A 15,159-nucleotide genomic window follows, 5' to 3' on the forward strand; every position below is an offset into this window, starting at 1 on the left:
CAGAAGGAGTCTAAAGTACTGCTCTCTTTGTGAAGACTAACAGGTTAGTTTCTCTAGGCACGCAAGCAGCAGGAGTTAGATTTGGTGAGGTGCTCTGTGAGACTCCGTGAAGTGCAGAAGGTGCATACGTTACCTCAGAAGCTCAACTTTCTGCTGCATCTCACTGCATGTGATTTGCAGGTCATGCATCATTGCCTTCAGCTCTTCCTCCTTTTCTCCTTGAGAAGGTACATCCTTTTGCTTGACTAAAGCAGTGACTCTTTCCCTCAACTTTCTAGTCAGCTCCTGCAGCTTTTTTTTCTCCCGTTCTAACTCTGCGATGGTGGCCTGGTGCTGAAAATGCTTGTCTTGAAGGCCGAGGAGAGCAGTGTTTTCCTCCAGTACAACTCGGTTCTGTGCTCCAAGCTTGTCTCGATGTGTCTGGAGTGTTCCGTGTAGCCAGGCAATTTCATGTGCTTTTACTTTCTCCAAGAGCTGTGTATTCTCCTGTTCTAGGTACTGGTTTTCTTGATACAAATGTTCTTCTATAATATGGTGCACGCTCATAACATTTGGTACACGCTCATCCAGTGTTTGGTTCAGTTCAAAGACCTTTTCATCAGGTCCGACTTCCAGATTATCTAAATGGGCTTCCCATAAGGAGAAGCAGTCACACTGCAGCGCTGCTCTTTCTCGTAGCTTCTCAATCTTGCCTTGAAGTCTCAAAACCAGAACATGCAGTTCCTCATTTTCTCTTTTGATCTCATTGTAACTCTTTTCCAGGCTAAGGAATGTGTCAGTCATTTCTTCAACCTTCTTTAGCTCATCCTGTAATCTGAACATTTCTGAAGTGAGCTCTTTGTTACTTTCTAGTGCTTCATCATAGCGCGTCTCCATCATCCTCAGCTCTTCCTGAAGACATTCATTTTCTCTACTGGCATCTTCGTATAACACTTTATACTTGGGGGAAGCCTCAGGAATTCTTTCAAGCATCTTCAGTTTCTTTTTTAGCACAGAAACATCAAACAGTAGGTCCTGTTTCTTTTCAGACGCTCGATCGCAGTCTGCACGTAAGATCATTAACTGTTCCCGAAGCTGGCCGACCTGATTCTTCAGGTCCCAGGTTTCAGTTCTGGTCGCCTCACTATTTTCAAGCTCAGAAAAACTCTCTATTGATGCTTCAGACTCCTCCACTCTGACCTGTCTCTGCCCAGAGCTTGTCTCTGTACTTTCGAGGTCACGGACCTCATCGCCTTGTAGGTCACTGAGAATACGCTGTGTGGTTCCACCTTCTGCTTGTTTGATTCGGTTTGGCTGTAAAAATGGCTCTGTTTGTTCCACTGAATTTCCAAAGAGCCCAGTAGCTGGTTCATCTAAACAAGAAGACATTACTGACTCTGGTTCTAATTTTTGCAGCCTCTGCTGCAACCTAGAAATTTCAGTTGCCATTTTCACATTTTCCTTCACTGCTCGTTCATGGGCTCTTTGCAGGCTTAAGAGAACATCTCCATTCTCTTCCAACAGCTGTTCTCCTTGCTGAAGCAGGGACATGGCACCATTTTCTTCTGCCTCCTCCCCTCCTATCACTTGACAGCTATTCTGAAGCCTGGAGGGAGGAGACACTACCTGCTCCATCTCCTTGATTTTATTCTGGAGCCTGGAGATTTCTGTGCTCATCTCAGCCCTCTCTCGATCTGCCTTCTCACAGGTTGCTCTGTGGACACTCTCCATGACCAGAAGCTTGGACATCATTTCCTGCCTCTCCTGGTCATGTTCCCTTTGCAGCTGTTCAAGCCTCTGGCTGACCAGCTGCTCTGAAGTGCCTGCCTGGCACAAGATCTGCTCACGGTCCTTCAGCTCTCTTTCATGACTGCTCTTCAGCTCAAGTATCTGGTTGGACAGGAGACTTTGCTGACTTTCAGACACTTTTCTCAGATCTTCCAGGTCCTGTAGTAGCTGCTCTCTCTCAACAACCATACTATTCAAATGCTCCTTGTATGTTTTCTCTAGCATCTCTCTCTCCTGGGTGAGGACCAAAGAGGTTGCTTTCTCCCTCTGGAGAGTCTCTTTAAGCTGCTCCTGGGCTTCTGCACATTCCTGGGTGAGCTCGTCCTTCTCAAACTCCCACTGGGACCTCTCCTCACATTGTTGATCCAGGAGCTCCTTCAGCTGGTGGCGGTAGTGCACCTCCAGACTCCGCAGGGTGTGTTCATATCTCTCAGTGACTTTCTGACAATCAGCCTGAAACTGGGCTTCTATCTGAGAGGTTCTTCTATTACACTCAGTTTCCATTTTTTCCCTAAATGTGGTCAACATACAGCATTACTGAAACTGTCATCAACTCCAGAAGCAAACATAAAAACATTTTCCCATGCATAGAAGAAGCAGCCAAGCAAACAATGTAAATGTTTTCTAAAAAATGGTCTTCACTTATTTCTATACTCAGAAGGGATCTCATTTCTGAGTGCCAAACAATGGCGGCCATAATTAATTTAAAAGACTCACTTACCTCTCTCTGCATTTAAAAAGAAGATTTAGAAACCAAATTCTATGGCATATTTCCAGATATTTATGGAGTTTTAGCCAAAAACTTACAATGCTTTCTCATTAAATGTTCAAATACATATTACCCTAAACCCTAAATGGGAAATACATAAAATTCTTTCATTTTAATTATGTATACCCTGGTGCCTCAGATGGTAAAGAATCTGACTGCAATGTAGGAGATCCAGGTTTGATCCCTGGGTTAGGAAGATCCCTGGAGAAGGAAATGGTAACCCACTCCAGTATTCTTGCCTGGAGAATTCCATGGATAGAGGAGCCTGACAGGCTACAGTCTGTGGGGTCACAAAGAGTTGGACAAGACTGAGTGACTCCCTGCCTGTCTATATGTAGTTATATAAACCATACATATATGTTTTTCTTTCTATTTAATGAAGTACCACCGAGATAAAGTATGAAGCACCAAAGCCCTCAAAAGCATCTGAGGTTTCACTTGAGGAAAGTAAGCACAAAATAGTGTTTCATAACTCAGAGAAAATGTAACTTTGCCTGAATCTAATAACTTATAAAAGGCCTTTCTCGGAAAACAACAGGACTAAACGAAGAAGAAATCACATTTGTGATAATCTTATCCTCATCCAGAACCTTAAAAAGTATATGTCTGATAAAAAAAATGAAAAACTTTCCTCTTAAAAAAAAAAGTTTCAACAATCCCAAGGTAGGCTTATATCTAAACAAGGACAAAACAAGTTGAAAAACTAAAAAAGAATTCTAGTCAGTAAGTGGGCGCTTACACCTGGTTTTTCAAAGTCTCCTTTATTAACTGGGACTTGTGGTGCCCCTGAGGACTGGTGTCCCCTCCTCTCCTTCCCCGACTTTCTTACCTTCCCTCATGTAGTTCCCTTTGGTGTTTTTCCAAGAGCTCTTTTTGCAATTCCTCTTTCTCAAGAATGTGTTTCTCCACCAGGCTTTTCAGCTGCTCCTGGTGAACTTGTTCTAGTTTCTGAGTCAAGCCCCTCACCTTCTCCTCTGTCCAGGCGCCATTTTGGATGAGTCTTTCCCTCTCTCTGTTAAAGCCTTCCTCCACCTGCTCCAGCCTAGCCCTGAGTGCCATCTCATGCTCCAGCCGCAGCTCCTCCTGCACGTGAGCCTTCTCCTCATCCCACTTCATTTGCAGCTGTTTTTTCTCCTCCTCATGTCTGCAGATAGCCACGTGCTGTGCCTCCTTGAGTACCTTTGTCTGGCCCTGAAGTTCTGCAATTTTATTTTTAAGGTCACTTATTTGTTCTTCTAAGATGTGTACTTCATTCTCACACTTGAGCTTCATGTTCTCCTGCTCCTTTTCAAAGGCAACTTTGGTTTCATCTAGCTGCTTTTCGTAATAGTTCACCTAAAGCCAGAAAGTGAAACCACCACAGTGTTATTCAACTCAAGGCCATGGAAAGGCGATGGGGCAGTAAAGACTTTTTTCTTACAACACATTTCTCAGTTTTCCTATTTTTGTTTTAAAGTAACAATTCAAACACATTAAATAAGATGTGTTTAAGTCAGGCATGGTTTGATTTCCTTTGTAAATTGGTTGAATTTTATTAGTTTCTAAACAACTCTGTTAAAACTAACTAGACCTTCACATAGACACTGTATTTCTTCACAGGCATCCTTTCCAACTGCAAACTGAAAGTCTTAACATAGATAATTATATTCAAGTATTCGACTCTGCAGGCCTCATGGGGACACAAGTCGGATAAGACATAGCCCCCTCTCTAGACATGGTTATGACAAATATAAAGAAAGTGTACTACCAGTTAGAATAAAACATTTAAAAACGTGTATAGGAAAAATACCTACAATGTAACCTGGGGACTCCAAGGAGGGGAAAATCATGTTTGGTTGGGAGAATTCAGGAATATAAGAGGTAGCATTTGATGTAAGCTCTGAAGGTTAAGTAGACTTTCAAGAGGTAGAAAGAAATAATAACATAGCATGGAATAGCATGAGCAAAAGAGGACAGTTTGATGAAGAGCAGCAAACCATCTGGTCTGGCTGGAAGATGAAGTAACTCAAAGGATGATAAAAGAGAAGACTGCTAATATAACCTAAAGCAATACGGTAAACGGTTTTGAAAACCAAGATTCAGAACTTATACCTAATTTAGGAGGTAATGCTGTATCAAAGTACTTTTTTGGTTTTTTTAAAGTTTTTTTTTTTAATGAGTTGGAAATAATGTAATGACCTTTAAGCTCCATGCTGGCTAGGACTGAAGATATTCCATTTTTAATAATCTCTCTCCTATGAAGAAGAGCCCCTCAAAGGCCCCTTGGCCTGTGAAAGCATCCTGAGGAAGTGAGTTCCTGGTAGCCACCCAGACGCATGAGGAAATGTACAGAAAGTGCTGCTCTGGGAGAAAAAAGAATGGAGAGTGTCGTACATGCAAAAGCTTGTCAGAGCTCAAAGAAATCAGAGAACAGGATTGAGAAGAAGGTCTTACTTTATCTTCAAGCTCCAGTCTTAGGTGACACAACTCCCTGTGATGTTGTTCTTTCATCTGTTCGATGACCAGCTCTGCCTCGATGCTCATATTCAGTGGATTGCATTCTTCAGAACCAAGCCCTGAAAACACATGGGATCTGTTGACCCGGCTGCAGGTTCTTTCAATAACACAACTGGCATTAATTATGGAATCCTAAATTGCAACAGATGATATCTACTAGGAAACAGCAGAATCCAAGAGTGGTCTCTCGTTTTCAAGCATAAGAGAAAATGAGAAAAAACAAAGACAACAGATTTTTTATGTACAGGCAGTGTATCAAACCTTAATAGAAATCAATAGGACAGGAGGTGGGAGCAGATGGGGAAAATGTTTCTTAAAAGTGACCTCCTGCTAATGAAAATGCTACAGAGTGAGGCAGTATGATCAAACTAACCAGCCTTCTTTCCATCCAACAAATACTGGGTGACAAATCAGCAGAAAGGAACGTGGCAGGAGGGTGAATGGCCAGCATACTTGCTACACTTTGAGGTGTTAACTTCATGGATCAAGATATCCAACCCACCACTCAACATTACAGAAGATTGAGCACTACCATGCTAATTTCCTGTAGTGCAGGTGGGGCCTCATCTTAAATTATCAGCTAAAGTTATTAAAAAGAATAGAGCATAGGTTAGGAACCTGGATATAGGCAGATTCGGTAGAAAACTATCAACTCATTCCATAGGAGTCCACCTGTGCAACTGCCCACAATGGTGACTGGGACGGACATTGAAATGTGAAGCATAAGCTGAGGGCTGAGCGAGTACACAGATGAATGATTACATCTAATACTAAGGCTGCTGCTGCTACTGCTGCTAAGTCGCTTCAGTCGTGTCCGACTCTGTGCGACCCCATAGACAGCAGCCCACCAGGTTCCCCCGTCCCTGGGATTCTCCAGGCAAGAACACTGGAGTGGGTTGCCATTTCCTTCTCCAATACTAAGGCAGGGGACTAATATTAAGGCAGGGGACTCAAAAAAAGTTTTCATGTGGAAGGACACAGGCAGATGCAAGAAATAGTGTAAGTCTAACAGCTGGAATTGACAATCTTTGGGCTTTCTCTACATCTGTCATGGCATTCCCCATCTGAGAAGTAATACCCGGGGTATAAACCATCCCAAGATGGCACAGCCTCATGTACCCATGATTAGAAGCCCCAGCCCTTGGTCATCTACGGAAAAGCCCAGAAAAGCTTCTGAGATATATCCTATCAGCTGGGCTCCATCCTTTTACCACAGTAAGGTTACAGAGTACAGACTTAGAGGAAAAGATGCAAGCCTCTTCCTGTTCCGTCCTCACTCCCTTATTTACTGTAGAATAAATAGGTAAGGAGAAGAATAAACAACCATTGTGAGAACCTGTACTCCTGTTCCAAGTAGCAGTGGGGAAAACTATTTGTAATGAAGAATTTATCATAAATCCTTTCTGAAATTCATATTCAACACCCTGGAGGAAAGAGGCAGGATATGAGGAGGGAGGAAAAGAGCTGATAATGAACATAGGAGGGTTCCCAAACAGCTCTGCCTTCCAGCTGTATTACTCAAAATCCTCCCCAAGGCACAGGCACCAACATTTATTTATCTTATTTGTTGTTTTGCAGGCATTTAGCACAACCAGCATAAGGAAACCAAATTCTGGGGTTTCTGGCTGGCTCACTCTGCAAAACATTGTCATACCAGTCAGGCACTCTTTTAGAAAGGGAGGATTCAGCAATAACTCAGTGACTGAATTCTAACACTCCCAAGGCCTGGATTCGCAGACTCGTAGCCAGTTTTTTTTTTTTTTTTTTTTTAATATCCTTGTGGTTTGATTTTTTCCATTTCTTTGTTGATGTGTATCAAAATCAGATGGAAGTATTTTCACAAAGACTTCAGGACAAATGAAAAAAACATACCACAAGTGAAACAGCTCAAGAAAATAGCATTGCCAAAGTCTTTTTTGGGGTGGTGGGGGTGGGGTAGTGCTGTGGGGGCGGAGAAGGCAGGGTTGCCAACATTTTGCAATTTTACATTCAACCATGGTTTTAAAATCAAAAGTCAAAGGCACAGACTCTGAAAAGATGGTGTCTGAATGGCTTACCCTGGTCAGGCTCTATGCAACCACTGTTAATATCAAGTTCTTCTGATAGTGAGTTCTGCAAGGGAAGCCTGGATACTTTGCCTTGTGTACGATATTCTTGCAGTTCAGACTGGAGTTCGTCTACTTGGTCTTGTAATAGCTGGAATTTAAAAACCAATATAAATCTTAGATGTGATGTCAAAAACAAGCAACGGAAGAAAAAACAGATACACTGTACATCATCAAAACTAAAAACTTTTGTGCTTCAAAGGATACCAACAAGAAAGTAAACAGACAACCCACAGCATGGAAAAAAAGTTTTTGCACCATATATATCTGATAAGGGACTTGTATACAGAATATATAAAGAAGTATTACAACTCAATAATAAAAAGACAAATAACACATTTAAATATTCAGCAAAGGATCTGAAGAGACATTTCTCCAAAGAAGATATATGACAAGCACATGAAAAGATACTCAATGGTATTAGCCATCAGGGAAATGCAAATCAAAGCCACAATGAGATTCCACTTCATATCCACTAGGATGGCTAAAATAAAGGACATACAGTAACAACTGTTGGCAAGGATGGAGAGAAACGGAAACTCTCTTGCTGGTGGGAATTAAAATGGTGCAAATATTTTGCAAAAAATTTGGCAGTTCTTCAAAGGTTAAGCATACAGTGATCATGTGATTCAATTCCACTCCTCAGTACATACCCAAGAGAAATGAAAGCCTATGTCCACAGAAGAGCTCACACACAAATTACTCACAGCAGCCCATTATTCACAATATTTGGACAACTCAATGTCCATCAACTAAGGAATGGATAAATAAAATGTGGTATGGCTATGTTATGGAATATTATGCAGCAATAGAAATAAAGTACTGATACACGGTACTACATGGATGGAGCTCAAAAACAATATGCTAAATGGAGGAAGCCAGTCACAAAGGTCGATATATTGTATAAATCCGTTTATAGGAAATGTAAAAGATAGGCAAAACCAAACAGACAGCAAACAGATCATTAGTTGCCTAGGGCTGGAGGTCACAGGAGAGATTACAGCTAGGTGGACTGGGAGTTTCTTTGCGGGTGATGAAAATGTTCTAAAATGTATTATGGTAATGGTTGTACAATTCTGTGAATATACTAAAAGAGACTGAATTGTATACCTTAAGTTGGTGAACTGTATGGTTATGAAAAGCTATTAAAAAATAAATAAGTGGATGAATTTGGGGAATTTTTGGAGGTGGAGCTGACAGATTTTACTGATGAAATAATTGAAAGCATAGGAGAAAAAAAATCTATATAACTGAAAGTATAGGAGATTAGAGACAAGAGCCAAAATGTATTTGTAAGAGTGACAAATATTTCATTTCTTTTCTCAAAGTCTGCGTGTATATTTCCTGAGAAGGCAGACTATGAAGAGCCTCATAAGGAGGTGATTATTTTCTTCATTTTTGCCCAAGTACTATGTTCATCTAAAGCAGGCTGAACTCAGTTATGCTCACCATGTTAAAATACACAAGTGTTTGTGGTTTAAGAAAAAAAAAAAAATCCCAGATTCCTGAGCTTAGAAGAGTTACTTTTCTAAAAAAGTCAAAGATTCTTATTTATTAGGATGTTTTTGTGTCTTCTAGTAGTAATGACTTACTACTTAAAGACTTGAGTGTTTTCTGCTCTATTTGTATCTTGTAAATAAAGTAAGGAATGTATTCAGGAAAAAACCCCACAGAACAAAAGCAAATTATATCAGAGTAAGCCTGCACTCAGGAAAGGCTGGTTTTGGAAAAAGCATATCAACATGATCACAGTTTCCTTCTCTTAGAATAAAACTTTATTTTCCTCTAATTACTGGCAATTTCTGACCCAGATAAAACAGACAACTGCAGTTTGCACAACTCTCTCATATGTCAGGATACTAAATGACATTAATAGCAAGCACTTAGGTTAAGTGTTTTCTGTGTCTCAGGCTCTGTTCTAAGCACTTCACGTGTACTTCCTGACTCCCCACAACAACTCTATTTTGTGGGTTCATTTATTTTTGTCACCTTGTAGATGAGGAATTGAGATACCCACAGGTTACGTTTACCAGTCGCTTGGCTGGTAAACGGTGAAGCAGGATCTGAATTGGGCACTCCTCCACTTACTAAGTTCTCTTCAGTCACTCACCCGGCACTGCTGCTCATATTCATTTCTCATCTGCGTCAGCCTTTCTTCTTGCAGGAAGAATTCAGCACTGCTGGGATCAAGGTCACCAAACTAGAAAATGGAAAGTGCAAAGTTGTCATTTTTCCCAAGTGTCCTTCTTTGACCTATAAAATACCAAAGGCCCCAATTTCTGGTGTTCACTCAGTCTCTTGAGTATGAAAGGAATGTGACTTTTGAACAGAAACACCATCCACTGGAAGATGGAAAGAACATTCTAGAGTGATGTGTTCAACTAAAGCAGAGATCCTTTCTCATTGCCATGCAAAGTTTTCCTCGTATAAATTAAATCCCTGCAAAAGTTGACAACTTCCTTTAGTCACATAAATAATTCCATAATAGACATTTTCTTAGTGGCACTGCTTCTGGTCTTTTGAGTAAACTACATTTCGGGGTTACCTTTCAGGAAATTACATTTCAACAGATTTACCTTTTCTGCCAAAACATTTTCCAAATTTCGCTGAAGTTTGTTTGTCAGACTCTCATACTCTGCCAACTTCTCTGCATTCTCCAAAAGCTCATTTTCTAGACGACTGTTTTCCTGAAGAAATTTGGGGAAATTACATGGATTGAAAAGGAAGCTGTTGTACCATTTTATATCATGCATAAATCAATGCTCTAGATTGAGAAAGTTTCAGTACGTTAGAGGAGAAAAAGTAAATATTAAAAAAACCCAATGTTTATCTTATAACCCCAAAGCGTGCCTCTTCTTTTTCTTGATCCTACAGAACCATGCTATCCAACAGCAGGCACTAGCAGTCCCAGGTAGAGGAGCTGTAAGTATGAAATACTCACCAGATTTTGAGGATTTAGAACAAAAATGAAAAAAAAAAGCTCAATAACAGGTTTTCTATATTAATTACAAGTCAAAATGATAATGTTTTAGAGATTACAGATTAAAATGATTTAACATTAAATTCACCTGTTTCTTTTTACCTTTTAATGTGGCTGTCTGAAAATTTGAAATTACATATATGACTTGCATTGTACTTCTATCTGACAGCTTTGCAATTGAAAATTTAATGACATGAAAAGCGTTCTCATTAGGATGTCAAATGAAAGACTGGCTGCAGAATGCCATGTTTATTTGACAGCAAAAGAGAACTCAGAGAAACTGCAAAAAGCAGAATAGCTCCAACAATTCTCATTTAATGATGATATACACACGTTTATATTTAATTTACAATTTGATTCTGGTTTAAAGATATAAAAGCTACACATACAGTTTTTTCATAATTTATGTTTAAATTATTATAATAACATGTCAACCTAAGTCCACAAAATGTGGGTTTTTTCTGTGTATTTTCAAAGCGTATCTTGCCAAAATATAGAGATGATATATTTCTTTTTAGAAAACTTCTTATTTTGTATTAGGGTATAGCCAATTAACAAACAATGCTGTGGTAGTTTCAGGTAAACAGCAAAGGGATTCAGTCATACATATACGTGTATCCATTCTCCACCAAGCTCTCCTCTTATCCAGGCTGCCACATAACATTGAGCAGAGTTCCATGTGCTATACAGTAGGTCCTTGTTGGTTATCTATCTTAAATACAGCAGTGTATACATGTCCATCCCAAACGCCCTAACTATCCTTTCTCCCCGATCCTTCCCACCAGCACCCATAGGGTCATTCTCAAAGTCTGTGAGTCTGTTTCTGTTTTGTAAGTTCATTTGTATTAATTCCATTTCTTTTTAGATTCTCTATATATGGGATGTCATAGGATATTTTTCCTTCTCTGATTTACTTCACTCAGTCTGATACTGTCTAGGTCCGTCCATGTTGCTGCGAACGGCACTATTTCATTCTTTTGAATGGCTGAGAAATAGTCCATTGTATATATGTACCACATCTTCTTTATCCATTCCTCTGTCATTGGGCATTTAAGTAGAGCCAATATGTTTTACATATATTCTTGTTCACACCCTTATGCAGTTAACATGGAGTAAAAAAGCATGTGCTTGAAGTGTTTAAAAAAGAAAACTACCTTCCCCTCAAATGACAACTCTAGAATTCTAATCTTTCAAAGTCTGTCTAAATTTAGATGTTAAAACAATCAGGAGCAATCTCTATGAATTGGGCCTGTGTTCGTGCTTTGGAAACTGAGAAGTCAGCTTCTGTTGCCGACCACAGGGAACATACAACTGGGGCCATGGCAGGGGAGACAGATATGGATACAATTACCTAAGATGTGACAGAAAATATGCTATCTTTTGGCAAGAAAAAAAAGTAAGTGTAATGAAAACAAATAAGCAATTTGCCCTGCAGTGTTGGAGAAAGCAGTGAAGGAGCCTACAAGCCCACTGAGAAACTGAAATCACTGGCAGCAGGCGCAGCAGAGGCTGGGCGTGGACTTGGGGGTTGCTGGCAAGACCTGAGATCAGGAAGGTAGGAGCATGAACCCCCTTTCAGGGCCCTTCAGGCTTCCATGCCACACTTTTACAAAGGGTATAGTATGATTCTTAAGTGTTCTTCAGTAAGATGGTACCCCATTCCAGTACTCTTGCCTGGAAAATCCCATGGATGGAGGAGCCTGGTGGGCTGCAGTCCATGGGGTCACTAAGAGTCGGACATGACTGAGCAACTTCACTTTCACTTTTCCTTTCATGCATTGGAGAAGGAAATGGCAATCCACTCCAGTGTTCTTGCCTGGAGAATCCCAGGAACAGGGGAGCCTGGTGGGCTGCCGTCTATGGGGTCGCAGAGTCAGACACGACTTAAGCGACTCAGCAGCAGCAGCGGCAGTAAGATAACTCTGGTGACCAGGCGGAGGGAGGTTGGATAGATGGAAGAAAGAATGCACATACGTCAGTTGAGAAATTGTGATGAATTCCGAACCTGTTCAGAGGCTGTGGGAATGGAGAAATGGGATAAATCTGAGAAGACTTTCAGAGCATCAGCAGGACTCAGAAAGTGAGAATCCAGGATGACCAAGGACAGTGACTTCTATGACTTACAGCACAGGGTGGTGATGGAGATTAGGGTGAAAATTCAGGAAAGGAAGCAGTTTGATGGTTAGGGAGGGAGAATTGGCTCAGTCTCTGATTTGTGGAGTTTCAGGAATCTTTCATAACCTCAACAAAACTAACTATTCCATAGGTTCTTACTACTTTCAGATACTGTATATGTAGCAACTCACTCAATCTCCACATCAATGCTCTGAGGTAGGTATTATGATGGTGACTCTCTTGTATATTAGGAAACAGGCTTGAGTAACCTGATGAAGGTCTTCTGTAAGTGGTGGTATCCAGATTGGAACCAGGCAGTCTTGAGTCCAGACCCCTCCCAAGACCTGAGAGGGTCCCGCCCACCTTCAGCTCCAGCTGACACTACTACATTACCCAGTGTCAGAGCTCCATAAAGAGAAGCATCACTTCCTCTACTGAGGCACAAAAAAGAGGAGGAGGATGTGCAAGGGAAAAGGTAGATTTGCGAGCAGAGAAACAAAGTGGATGGCCTCGGCATGGAAGGAAAAAAAAGCCATCTGCTAAGGATGAGGAAGGGGACACCATCAACCAGGTATCAAACAGCCCTGAGGACTCACTGCCACTTCAGCAGGTAAGAACAAGATATGCTGTTGGCAAACCAGAAGCCTGGACACCCCTGAAACCTGGGGCTCTACCATGTCCGGGTGTTGACCCAGACTTATGAGCCCTGTGTAGACCTGTCCTCTTACAGAGCTGTGGTTTTTCATGTGGTGTTCCCAGAAGGCACACAGACCACATAACTAAGAGGATAATTACCTTTAAAGAGAGTGCGAGGCGGTCCCGGACGTAGTTCTCTTCTGTTTTTGCCTTTTCGATTTCTTGCTCAAGTTCCAAACGCTGCTTGCCCACCTGCTGCAGGATCTGCTCTCTCTCCTTTCGAAACTCATTCTTTAAGGCTGCTATTCGCTCCTTGTACTCTTCATCCAGTTTCCTGTGAGAAGGAAAGACTGACAGGCTGCCATCAAGTCCCTCAGAGGTCCCTCTGTAGAGCCACCAAAAATGGAAAGAGTCATAGAGATGGAAGCTCCTTGAGAAAGTGGCCAGTGAGCCCTGCTTTCCTGTAGGCTTGGCCACACCTAAGTCACCCCAGCCAGGTGTGGCCAAGCAGGCGGACAGGCAGGCAAAACCCCACTGTTCTGGGCCAGGGTGGTGGGAAAGGAGGGCCCTGGCCCCGCCCGTCACACCTGAGGTTGTACTCGTTCCGCCGCTCTATGGCTGCATGGTGATCGTCCACCTCTGAGGCCATTAGAGACTTCAGCTTCTCAGCTTTGTCCAGATCAGACCGTAGCTTCTCTTTTTCTCTGAGCATCTGATCCACTCGCTCCCTAGAATCAGAAAGAAACAAAGTTATAAGGGAGACTGTTACTAGGCAACAAGTAGACCCAAAAAAACCCTCATCTGGCTTACTCCTATACAAAAACAAAACCAAGACAACCAGAACCCTTCCAAAACACAAAGACATTCCACAGCCCTTTTCAAAAGCCTACATTGCAGCTCTAAGCTCCACCTCACTTTCACAGAAGCGAGATGATAGGCGATTAGCCACCACTGCCTTCAGAAGGGAAGAATACATGCCACAGGCATCTGAGCACTTGCTCAACAAGTAGGAAAGGGAACAGAGCAGGTAAGCTTTCTGCTCAACTCACAGCAAATGCCGAATCTCAGCCTTAAAACTGGCCAGAGCTGCCTGGTGAATGCTGTTCTTGGTGACCAAAAGTTCATTTTCAAGAGCCAGTGTCAACTCTGTCAAGTTGACATTTCCATCAAGGCTAAAATCCAAGGCCTAGAAATCAGAACAAGTTCAAGATAATCACAAGTTCTATCCTCAGAAAGCAGAAAATGTGAAGGTTATACAGACCTGGGGAACTGAATTTATAATCTACAAACTGGATATTCACATTTAATGGCTGCCTTGGAACAATATTCAACTAAGGTCTCTCTAAGGAAAACATGATTATTTACGTGTTTTTAAAAAATGCTGTCTGGCATTGTAAATAAACACAATGGCAAAACTCTAATCTTTACCAACAAGAGATCGGTTAAGAAATTTCTTGTGAATAATTTAGGGGTTAAAAACATGAAGTCAGCAACACTCCTGGTTAAAGGGGGTAGGAAAAGTTATCTCTTATGTCTGAGATCTTGGGAACAGAAGAATCATTAAGGAGAAATCAAATCAAATCACAAACAGAATTTTTCAACCCTTCCCAATTTGTCATTTGCCTCCCATTTCAGTTGCCACACCTTCAGGATCTCCTGGCTGTTTTCAATGCCTTCCTCCTGCCAGGTGTCAAGTATTCTCTCCACTGATGCATAGCCCATCCCATCATCCAGGCAGGAGAAGACCCGAAAACCAATGGTACTCATCATTGCAGATGGGGCTGTGGTCCGTCGTCCACTCTCATCAAAAGACTAGAAGAAGAAAGAGACTTGAGCAAGCTCAGGCGTTGCAACATGATATTGGTCGAGACCAAAAGCAGTCAGTCCTGACCACAAGGGGCAGAGGCATGCTTCTCTCATTTATACTGCTAGGATAAAAAGCCAAGTGGCCCCTTTGATCTTCCTTTCCCAAGTCAGTCAAGAATGCAAAACTGATCAACAGCTGACCTGGCAGACAGATCCTGCATACAGATGAGATGCATCTCTACTCAACATCAGGTTCCTTCTGGCCCTCAGCTAACAGGAAGGGGCATAATTAGTGGTCTTCCTACTGTAATTTATGGTCATTTCTCAAACCCAACTTCCCCAGTGGTTTAGTCTTTCATTTCTGCTCTTCTTTTGCTTCTCTTTCTCCTCAGTATTTTTCTTCAGACAGCAGATTAACTCACTGGAAATTATTCAAATGAATTTTAACTTTACTCCCAAAGAATCCACTTCCTATTTATTTCTTA

General features: G+C 41.5%; 1 protein-coding gene across 10 annotated transcripts in view; it reads right to left on the reverse strand.

The window, feature by feature from the left end:
- Positions 1–15,159, reverse strand: part of NIN (ninein) — a 107,992-nt gene that overhangs the window by 34,907 nt on the left and 57,926 nt on the right. For 9 of the 10 annotated variants that reach the window (XR_003513083.1, XR_003513082.1, XM_027553717.1 and 6 more), the window contains 10 exons: positions 14,513–14,680; positions 13,918–14,054; positions 13,456–13,596; positions 13,028–13,202; positions 9,714–9,824; positions 9,248–9,337; positions 7,090–7,228; positions 4,970–5,091; positions 3,366–3,871; positions 134–2,278 (listed from right to left, as the gene is read on the reverse strand). Coding sequence is in view for 8 of the 10 variants with exons in the window: in XM_027553717.1 (XP_027409518.1) it covers positions 134–2,278; positions 3,366–3,871; positions 4,970–5,091; positions 7,090–7,228; positions 9,248–9,337; positions 9,714–9,824; positions 13,028–13,202; positions 13,456–13,596; positions 13,918–14,054; positions 14,513–14,680 (3,734 nt within the window). In the remaining 2 variants the exon portion in view is untranslated. Of the gene's footprint in view, positions 1–133; positions 2,279–3,365; positions 3,872–4,969; positions 5,092–7,089; positions 7,229–9,247; positions 9,338–9,713; positions 9,825–13,027; positions 13,203–13,455; positions 13,597–13,917; positions 14,055–14,512; positions 14,681–15,159 lie in introns of those variants that run through there. The other variant, XM_027553722.1, reaches the window with a different exon arrangement.

Source organism: Bos indicus x Bos taurus, chromosome 10 (genome assembly GCF_003369695.1).
Source record: "Bos indicus x Bos taurus breed Angus x Brahman F1 hybrid chromosome 10, Bos_hybrid_MaternalHap_v2.0, whole genome shotgun sequence".
NCBI lineage: Eukaryota > Metazoa > Chordata > Mammalia > Artiodactyla > Bovidae > Bos > Bos indicus x Bos taurus.